The sequence below is a fragment of the Penicillium atrosanguineum genome (genome assembly GCF_028827265.1).
Source record: "Penicillium atrosanguineum strain IBT 20685 chromosome Unknown utg000007l_segment0_segment0, whole genome shotgun sequence".
Classification (NCBI taxonomy): domain Eukaryota; kingdom Fungi; phylum Ascomycota; class Eurotiomycetes; order Eurotiales; family Aspergillaceae; genus Penicillium; species Penicillium atrosanguineum.
The window spans coordinates 3,069,944-3,089,545 of record NW_026623139.1 but is presented as its reverse complement, the minus strand read 5'-3'; the positions used below and the strand labels follow the sequence as shown (position 1 = coordinate 3,089,545).

The window sequence follows — 19,602 nt, the reverse complement described above, 5'->3', positions numbered from 1 at the left end:
AAGTCAAAGCAAACAAGCAAAAGTCCCATTTTACGCGATGCTAACTGGTCATCGTTAGTGGAGCGGAATACTTGCCTGGTTCCCAAGTCTCGTCAACGATCTGGCTCGCAACCGTACTGTCGCCGTATGCGTCAGGCCTTACACACGCTCGGGTGTATAGAGGTATCGAGGAACGATGCCAGGTAGAGCGCCAAATAGGTCAGTACCGAAGTAGCTCCCCTACTTGTAGAAAGGTTTGTCGAACAAGATGAATCGTGAACACGATAACACGAGAAGTGTCCAAGTGTGAACTGTGTTTCCCAGTAACTTAGATTGTTTGATCGCAAAATGTTCAGTACATGAATGATTGTCCTTATATATCCTCCTCCTCACAGTGGTAGAGCTGGCAGATGGTATACTGGTAGAAAGGGGTTGGCGTCTTCTACCCGTCGATCGCGATATCGATCTACCACGGAAATCACGTGGGCTTACCACCACCCAGCATTATAGTGTAAAATAATGACTGACGCTGAGCAGTAGAATGGGATATTTATGGCTTAGTAATGAACCTATGAGATTCTCAGGCGACCAATTCCAGGAAGCTTTCCACAGGAAGTTCAGCTGTGGGTTTACATTCTTGTTCGACCCCCCCACCCCCCAATCCCAATAATCAACTACTTGAGGAGCTGTTCAAAAATACATGGGCCACCGAGAGCCAACCAACTTCTTAGGAGCTAGAAACTTTCAGTTAGTTTAAGTTAGCCCTTTGATAGGCTCGTGATCTTATTACTGACCACTGGGAGAACTAATCACAGCCTATTCCGAAGGATTGGCAGTCCACAAGGCTAGCTTCTTTTTCAACCTACCTCAGTCAGCCCCCAAACTCAGCGGCTCTGCTGATCAAACCATCCGGCTGTGGGATACCACCATGGGTGCTCTCCAGTAGACCCTTGAAGGCAATTGGTCGGTAGCCTTCTCCCCAGGCGGCCGACTGCTAGCCTGCTACTCTGCTGTCCCTAGGACAAGGCACTCAAGTCCCTACGCGAAATTTATCGGAATTATTCAAAGACTGTCCTCGAAGGGGTGGTGAGAGATCTGGCGATGTCTCTTGATCCACTCTCAGTCAACTCTTTCTTCTCTTTTCCTCCATGCTGTAGTACTCGTCTCCATCGAAACCCTCCCTTGACAAATCTGTGCTACCAATGTAGAGAACTACTCTTGTAGGCTAGACATGGTTTTTGTTTGCTGTGCGCCATGAATCATACTCACTACTGCCATATCTACTCGTTCGAAACGTGTGCTGGCAGCTAGTGACCAGGTAAGCTGAGACAAATCCCCAGAGGTTCGATCGTGTGTGAAGTGAATTTTCAGCCTCATTTGCGTAGCTGCATGAACGCGGTTTGCGCGATTCTCAAGATTTCTGCGTCTATCGATTTCCAAGGATGCGTGGCACTGCATGTCGGCTGGATTATCCTATGCACCCGAAATCACACCGTGAGGCTGAATTGGAAAAGCGGGGCCAAATGTATGCATTATAAAAAGAGCAGGTGTCCAGCACTGAATTTTGTCGTTTCCCAACCAAAATTCGATTCATTCCAGTCCCATCTATCTTTAAGTCCTCTTCATCTATCCTCCTCTTTTCGGGTCCTGATCTACCCTCGATCCTCAATCATGCCCCTATTAACGACGGCCGAACGCATTTATCAACTATGAGTTCCTTGATAAACATCTTCTTGCGAGGGCCCTAGAAGCTGCAGGGGCCACCATGGCCAGTCAAGGCAATAAGCGGCTTGCGCTTATTGGGGATGCTACCCTGAGACTCGTTCTTTACGAGTGTGGCTATGAGGACGAAGCTTCTATTCGTGGGACCCCTCAATGTCTATTTTTTATTCCTTGTTTATGTGCTAATGGGGTAATAGGTGACATGAGGAATGCACAAAATACTCGGGCAACGAACGAGAACCTTGCGCAGATAGGCTTTTCCCTGGGCCTGGATGTCTACATCCAGCTGAACCCTTCAGCCCAGGGGATTATTCCAGGGCGGCTCATGGCAACTACCATGGAGGCCATCATTGGCGCTGTCTACCTCGACAGTAACAAGGATATTATGGTCATACGGCGCTTGATTGTTAATCTACGTGTCATGGCAGTCTAGTAAATGTCCTCGGGTAGGTACAGCAAGTGCTACACTCAGTTCCCAGCTTGTGCTCATCTTCTAAACGCTGGTTGAAACTCTAGGCTCGTATTTCCCGGGGGGTGTTTGTATACCCTTGTGGCGATAGTTGCTGGCAGATGCCCTGGTAAAGAGGGTTTTCAAACCTTGACGAGGGGGACACTTTTGCTACCATGTGTCCCTCTCGAGAAGGTCTGGGAAGCCACTTTATGATAGCATCTGTTGTTTGGAATGGCATCTGAATACTCTTATGGGCGCCAGTCATTGGAATATGTGTAGCACGGAGATCTTGCCGGCTCTTTTACGACGGGAAGCCTCTTGGTACCCAGGCTTCCTATCGCAAAAGAGCCGGCGAGATCTTTGTGTTAGACAAATATCAATAACTGATATTTGCAGTTGTTTTTGGTTTTTGTGTTTATTTGTTGTTTCCATTTGGGCATAATCAACATATCGTCCGCTGATTTGTTGGCTTGGCTTGAATGTTTATTATTTCATATTTTTGGGTCTCTCACGGTTGCCTATTGATTCAACATCATGGCTACCGAGCATTTTTAGATAGTTGCAGTTATCAAATTTAACCTAGTCCCTCGTTTCAGATCTATCCTTAAACATTTTAGAATCCTATAGTCCATGAGCTTTGAACTGAAATGTCACATTTTAATTAACCTCTGGAATCTGAGGACCTTTAACTAAAATAATTTGATTTCTCTCCTGAGTAGTAACAGCAACTTCCAATCTCGGATCGCCCGTAAAGGAATCCAAATGCTTTAACCTAACAACCATTTTCTCCGGCGGCATTACCGGCTAATATTTTAAACGTGGGCTGTGTGTCAATCCAAAAGTAGCTCAGATTACTATAATCTCGTCTCTTTATTCCTGTCATCCGTAAGGTCATCTTTCCGTTGCTAAATGATGAAGATAATATCCTTACCACTGGGTGATTGTATGCCCGACGATATCGCCCTTATTAATCGGGCAAGTCGATAGTACGTATCTCCTTATCTAGATCTTCATATTGGATAGACATATCCTGACGTATACGGAGCTTATCTTGTTTCTTGGGCAGATTATATGGAGCCTTGCTCCTCTAGATAGTTGGGAGGCATCTCGGAAACCGTTTCACAATAGCCAAAAATGAGGTGGACGGAAAATGACAATTGAGCACAGTTGCTTTGAAGTCCATGAGGTCTCGGCGTGAAGACGTGACCCTTGAATATGAACCAAGGAAGACAAATTCTCTCACGGGCGGCTTTTTATACCCAGCCTTGAGCCCAAGCTCCTAAACATGGGAATCACAGAAAAATCTGTAGTTGTAGTAGTAGGTGGTTCCGCAATGTTAATTACTCGCGGTTTTCTCAAATAATAGAACGTACGGCGGCAAATCGGGCAGCTAGCATCTTGAAATCGAAGCCATCGATCAATGCATGGCAGGTGGAAAATATGCCCACATGGTAGTAGGCGGTAAGAGGATTCAGCAGTACCAAGGGAATCCCAGCAAATAGTGCAATCATCAGGGAAATCGGAGAAGCCTGCTTCACAGAGGAAAGAAGTATTAGTATTTATCGAGGCCAACGCTCCCCCTCCTTCTCAATATGAGAACCTACCATTTTTCGTGTCCTTTAATCCAAAGTAACATAGCATTTGAGCGTACAAGAGTTCCTTGGCCGTTAGACCTCCTTTCTCGGTGGGAGATGGTATATGAATGTAGTGGGTAGCCATGATTTAGGTCGATCTTGAGGTTTATGGAACATATGGCAAAGGAAGGGGAGTACTAAATTCTATGTTGAGCCTCATTTCCACCACGTGAAAGTCATTTACATTGCCGTGGCGCTGTGTCCCTGTCCGCTGGGGGAGATTTAATACCCGGGTGAAAAAACCTAGCTTAGGGACCAATTATAGGATTGCATTTACGCGGGCTGACCAACGTTGGATTTGAGCAGTGGAGAACTACTAAAATAGGCTTGGGCGACAGAAAAGAGTCATTAGATGCATCTATCTGAGGCTGTTCAGCGGCACATCAATATGAATAATCGGGCCCGGGCGGAAGAGCCTCGCTTCCATTCGCGCCCCGTGAGAGAACCCGCCCGCGTTGGCTGCTTCGATGCGCCCAACTCAAGCCTTCCCGCTGTCAAGCAAAAATTGAGTTTCTTGGATCTCCAAATGCTTCTTTGTAAATTGCGTTGAAGCGGCGTTCTCCGTTTCCTCGTCGAGAAGGAATGATGAGATCCTGGTATACACCATCCAGTCTCACACGTGCATTCTTCGCATGCATTTGAGGGGCCAAAGCTACACTTGATGCATCGAGGTTCAACATGGGCTGAGGCCTGTGCGCGATTCGAACATCTCCAAGAAGGCAAATGAGGCACTTCTCGTGCCGTGCAATGCCACGTCAAGCCTCCAGTACGATCCACAGCCACTGAAAGCTTCATCGCAATAGCGGTGACCAATCGGCGGATGGTCGCAGGCAACGGCATCGTTCCGTCTCCACAATAAGCAAGAGAAAGAGGGGTAGAATATGAAAAACTGACGGTAAAACAGGTTGTTTCGTGGTCTCTTTTGTCTACCTGTCAGTTTTACTAGAGCTACCAAGGCACAGAAATTTGAACAACACATATACCACTATGGACATAGTACACGGCAAGGATCTACATTATGAGGAGCTTGGGCTCAAGCATCGAGGTAGCGGCCTAGCATTCAAACATCTCTTCCTTGGCGAAGAAAATACCCCCGAGAACTATCTCTTCAGTATAGCTCGCCAAGGAGCCTTTTACTCGCCTATTCACCGGCATACTTTCGATCAGTTCCGGTACGCATACCGTGGCGACGTTTCTATTGCACCAGATCTCCTTCTTCGTGAGGGAGAGCTGTGCTACCATCCGGAGGGGGTTTCTTACGGGCCACAGCTCGATGAAGGGGGCGAGCGCGATGTGCTAGTTTTACAATTTGGTGGAACCAGTGGCAAAGGATACCTCAGCTTTGCACAGATTGCGGAAGGCCAAGAAAAATTGAAAGAGGATGGCCGATTTGAAAAGGGGAAATTTCACCCGGCAGGTGGCGGTGAGTCGAAGGATAGCTATGAGGCTCTCTGGGAGAGCTATTCGGGTCACCCACTTGAGTATCCTGCGGCACGATATCACTCGGTTATTGTTTCAAAGCCAGACAACTACTCGTGGGTGCCGTCGGATGGATCGGGCAATGCCTTTGCACGGACGCTTGGTATATTTACAGAGAGGCAGACCAAAGCGGATATGATCAAGATCGGAGCCCAGGGGAAGATTGGGATAGACGAGCAAAATGCTATCCAGCTGCTCTTTGTGCTCAAGGGCCAAGGTAGAGCAAATGGAACCTCCTTGGAGATTGAGTCTGCAGTGCGGTTAATGCCTGATACTGGAGTTTCGCTCTCTTCGGAGTATGGGATGGAACTGCTTCGTTTTGTTCTTCCAATACTGGAACGGGATATTGGCAAATAATTACCGACGGTAACTTCAAGTGGGCGTCTCTTGCTTTATTCTAAATTCAGCTTTAAAATGACAGTATGCCAATCTATTCTTTGAGATCTCTACTGATATTACCCCGAAAGAGAAGAACCTAAACACTCTTTATCCCGCATTCAAGGCTGATAGATACATAGCTCCAGTCCTATGTAGTCTCTGAAAAGATTATATTTTCTCTTCGCTGCTGCTTTGGCTATCTCCGTCGTACCGATCTATGTCTTCGAACGCGCACCCTTGAGTATCCGCAGCACTTAGAGATTGAGAGGGAATGATACATATATAGATGGGATACATATATTCCAACCCTCACAACTGTCATCTCGAGCACAACCTTCAATAATCACCTCAACTATCTATTTTCTTTCTGTGATTGATAAAAAGCCAATCAAACCCATATAGGTAAACTTATTCCTTACACTCGCGTAGTGGATAGGCCAAAAACGTGATAATTTTAAGAGTAAGGAGAAGAATAGAGGTAAATAGAAGCAAGTAAAGGAAGATTCATGCAGCAAAAGTAAACAAGATTTTAGCGGAGACCCATTCGACTTCCTATTACTTATGTGTCCTTGACACTGCATCTTACTCTTGGTGCCAACCCAACCTTAACGCTACCACCAAACTTCTTGATAAAATCATTGATGATATCAACGGCATCTTGAGCTCCAATATCAAAGTTGACATTGCCCTTCCGGCCCTTTCCAGTAACAAATTTGCACCAGTCGACCAACCAACCTTTGAGAACGTGGCCATTGGAAAAGATGTGATGTGGAAGATGCCGCCGCATCCCGGATTTCAGCCTCAGGCGGCGATTACATACATTGGATGCATCTCAACGGCCCATTTTTCCTTGTTACTTTCCTTTACCATTTTGGTATTCCGCTTGGTATTCATTATGTAGATAGATTCAAATCTGTGTGCTGCACCAATTTTATTCCATAGAACTAAGCACTCGTAGCGCCCTGGAGAGATTTTACCATCACTTGAGTATTTACACTGTTGCAAAGGCTCGTCCTATGTCATGTCGAGGTGACTACATCGGGTTAATTTTTCGCGCAAAGTTACCACTCCTTCAAGCCAACTGGTCCAGTGCATGTCCAATGCTTGTGGCTCAATTTGTTGTTCTCGACTTCGTCAATGATAGCCACGGCCATGTCTTCATTGTAAATTCCATTGTGGATACCAGGTTCCGCCGATCCGGCAGAATCATCTACAAAGAGCTCATACTGACCGGTCCTGATGCCTTTTTGTCGTCAGATTAAGAATTTTAAGAATTTTGTCGACTCACCTTTATCACGCAGCTGCCAAGGAGGAGACAGGAAGCTCCATTGTGCATCTTTTACTCCTTCCCACATAGTCAAGGCCGCTCGGGAGCAGAAGATGAGGCCAAGGGAATTCGGGTCTGTGAGCGTGGGTTTTGCTGTTCGCAACAAGTACCATGCAAAAGGCCTGGTCATCCAAGAGAACCCTTCAACCCGGACATCTGTCAGTCATTCTGAGAAATAAAAATACTAGTAGTAAGATTACTCACAGCCGGGATTTTCATAATTGCTTCTAGCCCATTTGAACCCGCGAATGAACATGCCAAATCCATGCTGGCCATGGTCAAACATGCGTGTCGCCATGTAATCCAAGTGAACATCGGGCCATTGATACCTAGAAATACATGAGTCTCACTCAATGGTGTCGAATAAGAGTTGAATCTTGAAAATTTACCAGTGGTGGTATGCGAACATATTATCATCGCACAGCTGCACCCCTTTTTTGTAGTACAAAGAGCCTGCGCCACCTAAAAAACACTTCAAGATTAGAAGGTACGTTCTCAAAAATAACATAAAACAAAAGCCCGAAACAAACTCACTTACCAATTATGACTATTGGACCACGATAGGAAGATTGCAAGACTGCCATCTTAATATTACCGTGGCCTTCAACTCCGACTCGATAAACATCCTTAAAATCCTGCAACGGAGGACCAAAAGCAGAAACAATTGCGTCAAATTTTCCCTCGGAAAGAACGGTGCTAAACATTTTGATGTCGCTGAAATCAACTGCAATAGACTCAAAGGTTCCTGCCTTGGGCCATGTCTTGGGGGGCGTTCGGGATATGCCAACGACTGAATGACCCCTGGATAAAAGTTCGTCGACGACACATTGTCCGCATTGCCCTTTGGGCCCAAGAACCGCAACCCTCATTATGACGCTTTGAACAAGGCAGTATAGACGAGTAGAGATTTATCAGAATCACAATGGAAGGTTAAGCACCGGGTGAAGGAGAATGTCTTTCCGAATACCAGGGTCAACCAACCTTTATACGTAAGCCTTTGTGAGAGTGCTTCGGCGGGGTGAGAGGCTAGCGATCGACTGAAGCCCCTGAGAATACCAAGGTCTCCATGCCCTTCCTAGTCTTCATTGTTAGAAAATGTCCATTTCCATCCACGCAAATCTTCACCACATTTTCTTAGCGCCCCGTCGGAACCCCCCACACATCCCGCCGGACCCCGCAAATGACCACTCGACTTGAGCTAACTGGATGGGGAAGCAAGCTATTTTCATCAGAGTCCACCCTTTTATTTATTGGTATTGATTCCTGAGAGTCCGTACATATATCGATTGACAGCCAAGTATCTTGATATCTCCGCTGTCCAATTTTCACCATGTCTGAAGAACAAATCCACGCCTCCTTCGTGGAGGAGTGTATGAAAACCAGGAAGAAAGCAGAACAATATCTTGAGTTTCGCAATGCCCTCTCACCTGACAATCCCAAGTCCCGCTTCCCGGGATTTTATCAGCGTGTTACTGTGTTCAAAAAGGGACAGCAAGTAAAGCCAGGCGCTAGGCCATTACCGATTGATATCGTCATGCACGAGAGCGTGCCGATGATCCTGTCAGATGGAATCAAAATCTATTGTGACATTTTTCTTCCTGTCAGCCTTCCACGGGATCTAAGGCAGCAGGTCGACGAAAGAGATAGGGTGCCGGCATTGGTTGCGTGGTATGTTATATTCGCTACGCCATCCTGGGATATTTGAAACTCTAACATTTCCCAATCACAGGAGTCCGTATGGAAAGCAAATGGGCACAACACTTTTGGATGATTTTCCATTCCGTGCAGGTGTCCCAAAGGAGTGGCTGTCTGGACTTGAAAAATGGGAAGGTCCCGATCCTGCATTTTGGTGCGCCGAGGGTTACGCTGTGATCAATGTTGACACTCGGGGCGCATTCACTTCGGAGGGTAAACTCCTCATTTTTGGACACCAGGAAGCTCAAGATGGCGCAGAGTTCATCACTTGGGTATCCGAACAAGCCTGGTGCAACAGCAAAGTGGCGTTGACTGGAAACAGTTGGCTGGCTATTGCTCAGTGGAAGATAGGCAGTCTCAGGCCTAAAGGGCTAGCTGCACTTGCGCCATGGTATAATATACCGAAAAAAGATTTCTTAAATTGACTTCATTGGTACTGATATCTTTTTTCAGGGAAGGTCTTCAGGATACATATCGCGACAATTTATGCGAAGGAGGTATTCCATCGTCAAACTTCCACGACACGATCGTCGGTAAGATTATAGCTCCGCTGCGTGGACTTCGAGCCGCGTAGCGAGATATTCGGTTCCCTCGATATCATTAACACTAACCTGATTTTAGAGCCTTTCGCAAGCTATAGCGAGCTTGAAGATCTAAGTACTACGCTGAAAAAGACAGGCGGCCTCTGGAACGCCTATTGGGAAGACAAAAAGTCCAAACCGGATCAGATCAACGTACCAACATATGTCGTTGCTTCCTGGACCAACCCAGTCCATACACCTGGAACTTTCCGAGCTTTCAGAATGATTCCGGATAGTACTCCCAAGTGGCTTCGGGTGAACAACTCACAAGAATGGCCAGATTACTACGCAGATTCGAGTTGTCGTGATCTGAAGAGGTTTTTCGACCACTATTTGAAAGGACATACGGAAAACAGCTGGCTATCAACGCCTAAAATCCGCTTAAGCATTCTGAATCTTGGCCTGTTCGGACTTGAAGACACCGTGAACAGAGCCGAAATGGAGTGGCCATTGGCTCGAACTCGGTATGAAAAGCTTTATCTGTCTCCCAACGGTGAAATGGGTTCTTTCACACAGCAGCAGGGGCCATCATCGACGAGTTACGACTCAGCGAGTGGAAAGGTGATCTTCCGTTATGTCGTTCCCGAGGAAATGGAAACAACTGGATATTTCCTAGCCCGACTCGTTGTGTCGTGCCCCTCTCACTCTGACATGGATTTGTTTATTCAAGTGTGTTGCCTTGATGAAAAGTCTCTCTACAGACGAGGAGTCATGACTATTCGACCTGGTAACATGCTCGTTCTAGCATTGCTCAAGTTGCTTCACGATTGGCATTTCGGGCTTTCAAAGATGGGCATGCTTTTCCACTGGGGGCCCGCTGGCCAACTGAGAGTCAGTCATTCAAGCCAAAAGAGCAAATCCTCAACATCATTCGAGCCGATGTATGAGCACAAAGAGGCAATACCTCTAGCCAAGGGAGAGAAGCGTCTGGTTGAAATTCCTCTGCGACCGTATGGAGTATTCTGGAAGGTAAGTTGAAATACCGACACGGCATGAGTTTACCATGAATCTGACTTTGAGTTACAGAGGGGCACCATTATGGAGCTAACGGTTTCAGGAAACCCGGTAATTCCTTTCCCTATCCCTGGTGTAGAACCTTTATATGGAAGGAACGCTGGCGACCACATCATTCATTGTTTTGATAGAGGGGAGGATAGTTCCTGTCTCGTTGTGCCCAGAGTTTAAGTGTATTCGTGTTTCCATTCGTTATGAATTTTCAGTCTCTCAGTGGATAGAACAGTATTACACCGCCACACTTAATACCTACGTAGATAGCCTTGCGCGGGAAACTTCTTCACTTCGAATAGCAGTTTCATACATGACTTTCTTACTCCGTGGTGTCCGGTTGTCTTTCTGGTTACGTATGTCAAAATCCACCACAGGTATCGTTTTGAGCTCGAATCATCCTAACCAAAATGGAAAGCTACTTTAGTAATATGAATTGAAGGGCAATTTACTCCGTAGAATCTACAACACGTATACAAAAAATGGACTTTCGATAATGTGAATCTAAAGGTCATGTGAAATCCACAAAATGTACTTGTACATAGTGAAATGGGGATGGCTCAATGGCTGTCTGGCAATACAGACTGTGCGCCAGCAACACACATACACATTCCCAAGGACTCAGGAAGGCGAAGTGGACATGCTCTGTAGATGAATATCGCTTTTTCCTTGAAACTGTATCATGAAGTAAAGAAACCGAATAATGCAGTCATATTCCGAATAACTGTGCCGCCTATGTGTGTGTTTATGAAAGAGAAAAGAATGCAGATAGCCCAAGGCATGTAAGACACCTCAGGCGCATCATGTCACCGCTTTCACCACTACAATAGCTAGATGTGAAGCCGACGGGGCCGACGGGGCCGACGGGGTCGATCACTACTTTAAACCAGTTCTGGAAGCTCCACATGGACTCTCAAGGACCAAGCTGTTAATTGCTCGCTTCTTACTTGTCCTAGGATGTGAAATCGAATCATTTTATTTTCCTTCAGAAATTTGAAACCCCACGCAGTCCCACCATTGTATCCGATGATGTAAAATTTGACAAGACGCAAGGTATAAAATTAGGGAGGTATCCCGTTTCTGCTGGGCTAGATGCTGTTTTGTCCTCGCAGGTATTCCCTGGACTCCAGAAAATATTCAATCAGTACCTAGGCATGCCGCATTCTGGGCTACTGAGCAGTCTCGGCGCTTCGGCGCCGCAGGAACTGGGAATGACTTTTGCAGTCGGGTTTTCTCTCTTCCTTGCTGGCCTTTTCATATTTAAAGAGCTTACTGCCTTTTACAATGCAAAACTTCATCCTCTTTGCAAATTTCCGGGTCCGGCTGCGGCAACCCGATCAGAGACATGGCTGTACAAAATGACCAAAAGCGACTTTCAGGAAGAAACCTTTGAAAAACTTCACAAAGAATACAGTGCGTTCTGGGGGTTTCAACTTGGGAGATAATTTGATACTAAAACAGTGACTCGCTTTATCAGACACACAGGCCCTTCGGACCGGACCCAATGAGCTGCATATCAGTGATGTCAATTTATACAAAGTTATCTACAACCAATCCAGCCCGTTTCCTAAATATGCTCCATTCTACGACGGATTCAACACTCCACACACCCTATTTGCGGAAATTGACCCTGTGCTGCACAAAGAACGCCGTCGGATGCTGAACCCACTTTTTTCTCGTATTGGGTTAATTAAGTTGGAGCCCATCATTCAACAAAAGGTCAATATGCTTCTTGAGAAAATCCATCTCCTGGCAGCACATGGACCCGTCAATGTTTATGATGCTTTCAGGTGAGATATATGATGAACTTGATTGGTCATTGCTAACAGAAATCTCCCTCAGGCTAATGACCACTGAGGTCATCCTGCAGTTTGCATTCGGAAGAAGTGGGGGCCTTATTGAAGAGGATAAGAACGGTTTCCGCTCCTGGTTTCTGGAGGGCTTTGACGCCGCTTCAAAAAGCATTCCCGACTTGCAGTACAAGCCATGGCTTCGACACCTCACCAATATCATCCCGCAAGCCCTTGTGTACAAACTAAGTCCGGAAATTGGAAATTTGTTGGACATTGCAAAGGTAAATTTCCATACTTTCCAAAATATCAGTAGAGTGCCATTCGCTAACTAAAGCCGAAGTTCGCTGAAGGCTCTGTGCGTTTCTGGCAGATGTCAACATCTAGACCCGATCATCCAGTGGTGTTTGAGAAATTGGAGACGGTCAATGATGCAGACCTAGCAACCGAGGCAATGGATATACTGATTGCCGGTGCCGACACTACAGCATCCACTATGACAACCGGGTTGATCCATATTTTGACCGACCGTGAAATTGAGCGTCGATTGGTCGAGGAGGTAGATTCACTCCAGGTTAACGAGAAAGGCCAACTTCCCCTTCAGGCTTTGGAGAAGTTGGAATTCTTGGTAGGTCTTCTTGCGCTTCCTATTCCAGTCGAACTGTGTTAATATGAAGTATACACAGCATGCTACTGTCAAAGAAGCACTTCGAGTTGGCATGGCCGTTCCCGGTCGGCTTCCTCGTGTTGTACCCGATTCTCTCATGGAGCCCTTCATGGTTGATGGAAAAGTCGTGCCACCGGGTACGACCGTCTCCATCTCTACCTATACCATGCACACAGACACTTCGATATGGGGCCCGGATGCCCGCGAATTCCGACCTGACCGGTGGATCGGTCCTCAGAGCAAAGGTCTGGATCAGTACTTCTGTACCTTTTCAAAAGGCTCAAGGATGTGCATTGGCCAAAAGTGAGTATCAGAGCCCTCTAATTTCAACAAAGGAGATATGTTAACTGTTTCTCTCAGTCTTGCGCCAGCCGAGGTCATCATTGTGCTAGCCTATCTGCTACGCAACTTCAAGATGAGCTTAGAATCGAAGAGCGATATTGGAGTGCCAAAAGATCGATTCACATTGCAATATGAAGATCCAGGGCTTCAAGTTACATTCAAGCCACGTTGTTGATTTTCAAGCTATGTTGGTCCTGGCATTTCACGAATTAAGCGCACCTTTTTCATGGGAGTGCCAGATATAGATTTCAGTTTGTGTTTTGAATAAACGCTGACGTTTTCTAATCGGCAAATTGTAAGGAGTTCGCCTGGGATAGCTCAAGGAATGCAATACTACTGCACTACTACTACCCACCAAGGATCAGTGAAAGCGAGGTACATCCAAATCGAACGCCTTCCTACTGAAAGGAGGATGGCTTGATGGCTGTCTGGCAATGCAGACTGGACAGCACCAACTAGGAGAACATATTACCACACCCAGGCTCTGTATGAGGTGGGTGGAGGTTGGTCTGGAAGAGGCACTGCGTATTACCCTTAATGCCGTACTATGAATAAAGGAATGTGGTGAAAAACTGTCATGAATTGGATATATGCCTGTTCTATCTCTATCTTCATCTAGAAAATATTGCTTACGCCCAAGGTATTCGTGACACCCTAGGTCGCAACTGCATCTATTATGTCATGCGTTTCACCACTACACTACTTAATTGGGACAACACGGCTGATTCCGTGGTGTTGACTAAGCGGGACCTCGGATCAGATATCCAATACAATCTTAAGAAACCACGGAGTTCCAGGCTCCGAGATCCGACTTCAAGCCTCCACAGCATACATGGGGTAATGATCGACGCAAATTGAAACATTCCTTCAACGTGCAACGAAGCTGACCTTAGAGATAATGCGTCTAAGCTTCACGAACCGTATCTTGTCCTCATGACCCTCCCAACTCCATGCATCATTTCTGATCGCCAGAGAAGCCCGGACTCATATCCCAAAGTCAATGATGATGCAATCAGCTTCCCCGCAACAGCTTCCATTCGGATGTGAATACTGTGGAAACACTTTCCAGCGAAGGGAGCATCTCAACCGCCATGTTCGCCGTCACCTCCAAATGAAACCTTTCACATGTCATCATTGCGGTAAATGCTTTTCAAGACAGTGCGACGACCAGAATCTACATCTCCAGTATTCCGCTAATGCGATCCCAATAGGGACACCCTGAAGCGACACATAGTGACGCATGATCAGCAGCACGATGGCTTGACTAAACGGGCTCTGAAAGCCTGTAGTGAATGTACCAGGTCGAAGCAACGTTGCAGCGGAACAGTACCATGTGATCGCTGTAATCACAGAGGCCTGCCTTGTCACTTTGCCAAGTTCTCTCCTGGATCATCCCCGGACAACGCGGGTGAATCTCAAAGTGGGTATCTAGAATGCTCTCAGATCGAGGATGGCGATTTATCTAGCCACCTCCATTCACCATATCCAGGCTCACATGCGGCTATCGGCAGTAGAAATGATCCACTAACTCAGTACGAGTTTCCATGGATACCGCAAGACTTTGCATTCCCATTTGCCTCGCCTTTCGAGATAGATCCCGTCAATACCAGCGATATTATGTTCTACTGTGATCGGACTCCTCTCTCATTTGGAGACCACACAAGCTTTAACCTGGACGAGTCGATTGTATCGACACCTCGGCCGATGAAGAGCGGTGGCACTATAAGTACACCTGACAGACTTGCGGATGAGCCCATAAGACATCGAAACCCTGCGACGCCTATGACAGTTCTGAGTCATCAAGCAGAACTCTCCTTTCCTGAATTTCCCCACTTCTCTCCAGACGAAACAGATCTGCTTGTTTCAGATGACTATTGCCATGTACCAGAAGTGTCCGAATTGGACTATGATGCGCTATTAAGACTCTATCATGAGTCGGTCCCGGCCTCAGTCTCGGAGAATAAAGGTAATTTTCCTCGGCGCGAAGTCATAAATGCCTTTGTGCAGCTTTACTTTGAATTCTTTCACCCAGGCTTCCACCTTCTGCACAAAGCTACTTTCCAACGTCGTCAGAAGTCTTCGTGTCTCCTTCTGGCCGTTGCCGCTATAGGCGCCCAGTATTCAAGGGTCACATCTCGAGGGCAATGCAGCCTTGCCCTCTTGGAGATTCTACGACGTGCGTTGCTTAATAACGTAGGTTTCTTCGTTATCCCGTTATTTCTTTCGCCATAGTCAGAATTTGCAAACTGACACATTTGACAGATCAAGCTAGACTGCCCGCCTCAACATGATCTTCAGTTGGTTCAGGCAACAATTTCGTGCACGTTTTCATTATCATTCTGTGGGAGACACCATACCCTGGCTCAAGCACAGTATTTGCGTAGTCTTCTCGTGACTATGTGTCGTCCATTTATGACCCAATCCATTCTGCACTGCGGGTGGACTTCTCAGAAAGCTTATTCAAGCAGGGAAAGCTCATCCGACTGGATGGTACGGGAATCTTGGGCTAGAGTGATATATTTTACTTGGTGTAAGTTCATTGAGGTTACCTCCTTTCAACTGTTTCAGATACTGAGTGGTTTACTGGAAAAGACATTGAATACTTACATTGGATTTTCTTCGATCTCGCTCCTTTGATCTCGGTTTCAGAGCTACGTGCCTGTCTGCCCTGCGATGATGAGTTCTGGGAAAGCTCCGATTTTATTGAAACAAGGAACTCGATGCAAGATGCTGGTGAGTTTTGTAACATTCCTAGCCACATCGAAATGTCTGAATAACACTATCAGTGCCACTTCCTTCACCTAGTGTTTTGGATGTCCTCAGTGCAAAATCTTCGAGTAAAGAATTCACGTCGTCATTAGGAAGCTCGGCATCTTTATTTACTATAATCTCAGCTTGCGCAAAAGAGCGAAGTCTCTTCCAACTTCTGAAGCCAGCACCTGCGGATGACTCCATGACTGATCCAGATTTTTGTATTGATGCTATGTGCGCTGCTCATTCTCACTGGGCTACGATGCTTTCAGACCAGGCAATATCAAATGTCGCTGAAAGGCTCCACAAATATCGACTGGCACCGGATGAACCTTCACCCGCATTTGGAACTTTCTCTGCTATGAAAAAGATTTACTCCATATCCAGGATATTGGATCATATTCCATATACGCTCTTGTATGTTTCTTCTGGTTGGATGACATCCAAGAAGGATACAGAAACCAGCCTGGCAGATTTGACAAAACGACTACAACACGATCCTCAGAGATCCCGAAGAACACTGACTTATGCGGCACAAGTATTCCGCCGGGTTCGGAACCAAAAATGGCTCGAGGCATGTGACCCACTTTACGTGCTCCTCTCAACGCTATACATCTGGTTCTATAGACGTATATTTGAAACATCACCGGACCCAGATAGCGGAATGTGGCCGCCGTTGAAGATTGATGATGAATCCCTCGATGAGACTGACTGGGTGCAATGGGTGGAAACTGGTGATAAGAGAAGAGCCCATATGGCCGGCATAGGCTTTTTGTATGGCAAGAACAATGGCCACCGTATCTTGAAAGAAGCCATTCGAATACTCTCCAGTGGTCAAGGCTGGCAACATTTTGCTCATGCTGTTGCGGGCTCCCTTCAACGAATATTGTCTGGTCTTGCCCCTTCCTTCAAAGATACATAGCTGCTAACAGGAGTAAATCCAAAAATATACCAAGCCAATTGTATAGCAAATTATCTTTTGAAGGAACTCAACATCTGGGCATTCGAACAGTCCTGGTCAATATCTTGCCTACAGATATCCTTAGATTAATAGCCTAGCAGGAAGCAAAGAATTTGTTACCCAAGAATTAAATCTCAACCTATGATAAATATGACAAGTTTGAGATATCAAGGATCAAAATTAACTATGAGGTTGGATGTGCATGTCTAACCCTAAGCGGTCTGTTCAGGAGCATTTGACTAATCTTCCTTCGAAATGCGAGGGCACGGTGAAATCATCGTGGGAGAGGAACTTACAAAGGAGTAATGACCACTTATACATAGAAGCAGGCTCTTAAGAAGTGGCCTTATATACTCCTATCTCTGGTGCCCCTCCTATGAGGATGACCATTATTAATTCATACCATATCAACGGATAAGTTACTTTGGTATACGCTACCGGATACCCGAGTAGAGTGTATGGACTAGTGTTGTCAGCACCTCCAGCTTCACTGTATCTTCGTCGTTCCCGTTTATTGAAGCGGTGGCGTACTTCTTACCCTACCAGAGTGCGCATCGGGGCAGCAGATCAACATGGAAAATCAGACAACATCTCGGAGGACTCCAAAGCAATGAATTTCTACCTACCTGGAAGCAAGATAGCTGGGACCGAGAACCCAACCGCCACGGTACCGATCGCGTATCTCACTGGGGCATCCGTGTCGACGGCCTTGGCTGCCGGTCTGACCTCATTGATCATCTACTGTGCGACGCTCGGACAGGTATACTATGATTCAGTTGGTAACAAGGAACGTACCAAAGAGTTCGCCCGGAAGCGGGATGGGCTAAAAGAACGGAATCACATGGAGACAGCATTCCAAAGTATCAAGTTCCCTGGGTGGAAAGGACCAAAATTTCCGCCTGTGTGAGGGTTATTTGGGGACAGATCCGCTTTCTTTGTTTTTAGCCACGATAGTCCAAGACATGGAGATAATGTTGACCTTGCGCCCAATCGCAGGCCGGATGGCCATTGAGGCGCTGCGAGGCGTGATCATGCGACTCCCATCCCTCGAAGGAATATCGTGCACGCGCATCACACACAGCGACACTCACGGCTTGATACGGGCTATCATATTAGCCATCACCGTCCCGTGCCCGTGAGTGGAATTGTGCCAGGTCTCCTTCGTGTGTTTCCCGCGAGGATAGTAACTAAGCCCAGAGGCTTCGACCATCTGTCCAAAGTACACAGGGAGCTTGTCGAGACGCACCCCGTCATCGATTAGTGCCACTTTGACCTTTTCCAATCGGCGATGCCTTGCGGGGAGACTGTCGTGATACGAGCTCTCTCGCTTTGTTAGTTGTCGCCTTTAGAAATCGGGGGACACGGGTGTTCGAACTCCTTTTGTCCCAATCCTTCTCCCAGGGGACGCTTACAGATGCTCTCATGGGTGCTGTGAGTACCGATGATAAGACAACTGCTATCAGCCTGGCTGAGTGCGTTCTCAAATCTACCATTCACTCTACCGCTGACTCAATTTTCCCGCCCTTGTTGATTTGGGCCACGACTCTAACACATACATCTACGGTCAAAGTTCTGCCCGATCATGGTGCGAGGCTTGATATCGTAAGGGCCGGGAAACCACTCACTCCGCTCAATCTTCTTGTCCTGCATCCGCAACTGTAGAGCGAAATTTACGAGCGTGACGGCTCGCATCTTCAGTTGGAAGTACCTCTGGGCCCTTTTTGCGGCGACCCGACTGTCTCGGACCGCTACGACAAGAGGGCCCTGCAGTGGGCCGCACAGTGCGGTCACGTCTGCACCGTGGTTCACATTCTCTACTGATTACCTCGTGGCAACGCATCTAGACACTGGAGCAAGCGGATTGTGACGGCTGGACGGCCTTGTGCTTGGCCATTCACCCTATCAAGAACAGCATCTGCGACACGACGCAATTCGAGCCGCAAAACTACCCGGACACTGTCCGCCTGCTGCTGGAATGCCGGGGGGGGGGGAGGGGGTGGGGTGGAGATGGCCCAGCGATGTGACGCCGATATGGTTGCCATTGACCTGCTCCAGCCCGCCCTGGAAGACACGCAAGTCCCGCAAGAATCAAGCTTTAGCCACTCGCAAAAGCTCACTTTCGGCACCGAGGTCTGTGAAATCTGTCTGGGTGTTACTTGTCCCCCCTAGCATGTTTTCTTTTTGCATCTGGCTCATCATTTGTCTTAAATTCATCCAATCTAGCCAAGCTTTGGCCACAATCACCGGCGCAGCACCTGGTCGGATTACTATATCTGCACCAAATGCCTCCCTATCTCTAGCGACTTCCACCCGCGCGGGTTTCCTAATGTGACACGAGAACGTATTATTGTTCTCGCCCCGGAGAGCAATGTGTTCCAGGACTCGGACGAGCAGACGCCCGATCTACCCGATGTCGATCTCACCGCGAGTGCAGAAGCCGTGGTAGCTCAGGCCTCCGTAAATAAGGATCCCGTGAACATGGCGGGAGATATCGATGGCGAGTTATAGGAAATGGCGCTAGGTAGCGATGGATCATTCTAGCCCGTTGGTCTAGGTCTTCATCTGCCCCCACACTCGAAGTAGCCTAATTAAATAAGTGATATAGAATCACGTTGATGAAGGGAGCTTGCTACACTGAAAGGACGTGGATACGATAGTTAATGACGATATATAAGCCACCACTAGAAGAGCACCGATTTGTAAAATCTCCTTTTGGTCGATAGCCTCGTTCGTGCTTCAATCCATTGATAGTCAGGCCCAATATGCAATTTGAATATAGAATCATGAGAATAAAATACAATACCTATAACGACAAAACACCATCTTTAAACAGAAAACAA

General features: G+C 46.9%; 8 protein-coding genes across 8 annotated transcripts; 6 read left to right on the top strand and 2 right to left on the bottom strand.

The window, feature by feature from the left end:
- Nucleotides 1-1,744: 1,744 nt before the first annotated feature.
- On the top strand, nucleotides 1,745-2,134 carry N7443_009370 (ribonuclease III domain-containing protein; the record flags this gene model as incomplete). The annotated part of the gene is made up of 2 exons (XM_056889426.1): nucleotides 1,745-1,841; nucleotides 1,899-2,134. 2 exons carry the CDS (start codon nucleotides 1,745-1,747, stop codon nucleotides 2,132-2,134), a joined length of 333 nt encoding a protein of 110 aa, XP_056738728.1.
- Nucleotides 2,135-4,773: 2,639 nt separating this feature from the next.
- Nucleotides 4,774-5,622, top strand: N7443_009369 (uncharacterized protein; the record flags this gene model as incomplete). The annotated part of the gene is made up of 1 exon (XM_056889425.1): nucleotides 4,774-5,622. One exon carries the CDS (start codon nucleotides 4,774-4,776, stop codon nucleotides 5,620-5,622), a length of 849 nt encoding a protein of 282 aa, XP_056738727.1.
- Nucleotides 5,623-6,202: 580 nt separating this feature from the next.
- N7443_009368 (uncharacterized protein) lies at nucleotides 6,203-6,430 on the bottom strand (the record flags this gene model as incomplete). The annotated part of the gene is made up of 1 exon (XM_056889424.1): nucleotides 6,203-6,430. One exon carries the CDS (start codon nucleotides 6,428-6,430, stop codon nucleotides 6,203-6,205), a length of 228 nt encoding a protein of 75 aa, XP_056738726.1.
- A 274-nt stretch (nucleotides 6,431-6,704) lies between these two features.
- On the bottom strand, nucleotides 6,705-7,839 carry N7443_009367 (NAD(P)-dependent oxidoreductase; the record flags this gene model as incomplete). Its single annotated transcript, XM_056889423.1, has 5 exons — nucleotides 6,705-6,886; nucleotides 6,932-7,063; nucleotides 7,175-7,299; nucleotides 7,360-7,432; nucleotides 7,509-7,839. The coding sequence occupies 5 exons, from the start codon at nucleotides 7,837-7,839 to the stop codon at nucleotides 6,705-6,707; spliced, it is 843 nt and encodes a 280-aa protein (XP_056738725.1).
- Nucleotides 7,840-8,300: 461 nt separating this feature from the next.
- On the top strand, nucleotides 8,301-10,315 carry N7443_009366 (uncharacterized protein; the record flags this gene model as incomplete). Its single annotated transcript, XM_056889422.1, is given in 5 exon segments — nucleotides 8,301-8,638; nucleotides 8,700-9,056; nucleotides 9,119-9,194; nucleotides 9,211-10,215; nucleotides 10,304-10,315. 5 exon segments carry the CDS (start codon nucleotides 8,301-8,303, stop codon nucleotides 10,313-10,315), a joined length of 1,788 nt encoding a protein of 595 aa, XP_056738724.1.
- A 1,661-nt stretch (nucleotides 10,316-11,976) lies between these two features.
- N7443_009365 (uncharacterized protein) lies at nucleotides 11,977-12,711 on the top strand (the record flags this gene model as incomplete). The annotated part of the gene is made up of 3 exons (XM_056889421.1): nucleotides 11,977-12,041; nucleotides 12,094-12,325; nucleotides 12,385-12,711. 3 exons carry the CDS (start codon nucleotides 11,977-11,979, stop codon nucleotides 12,709-12,711), a joined length of 624 nt encoding a protein of 207 aa, XP_056738723.1.
- A 3,754-nt stretch (nucleotides 12,712-16,465) lies between these two features.
- N7443_009364 (DNA damage tolerance protein rad31) lies at nucleotides 16,466-16,723 on the top strand (the record flags this gene model as incomplete). Its single annotated transcript, XM_056889420.1, has 1 exon — nucleotides 16,466-16,723. The coding sequence occupies one exon, from the start codon at nucleotides 16,466-16,468 to the stop codon at nucleotides 16,721-16,723; it is 258 nt and encodes an 85-aa protein (XP_056738722.1).
- Nucleotides 16,724-17,372: 649 nt separating this feature from the next.
- Nucleotides 17,373-19,270, top strand: N7443_009363 (Protein YTP1; the record flags this gene model as incomplete). Its single annotated transcript, XM_056889419.1, has 5 exons — nucleotides 17,373-17,665; nucleotides 18,112-18,364; nucleotides 18,425-18,543; nucleotides 18,607-18,892; nucleotides 18,986-19,270. The coding sequence occupies 5 exons, from the start codon at nucleotides 17,373-17,375 to the stop codon at nucleotides 19,268-19,270; spliced, it is 1,236 nt and encodes a 411-aa protein (XP_056738721.1).
- Nucleotides 19,271-19,602: the final 332 nt, after the last annotated feature.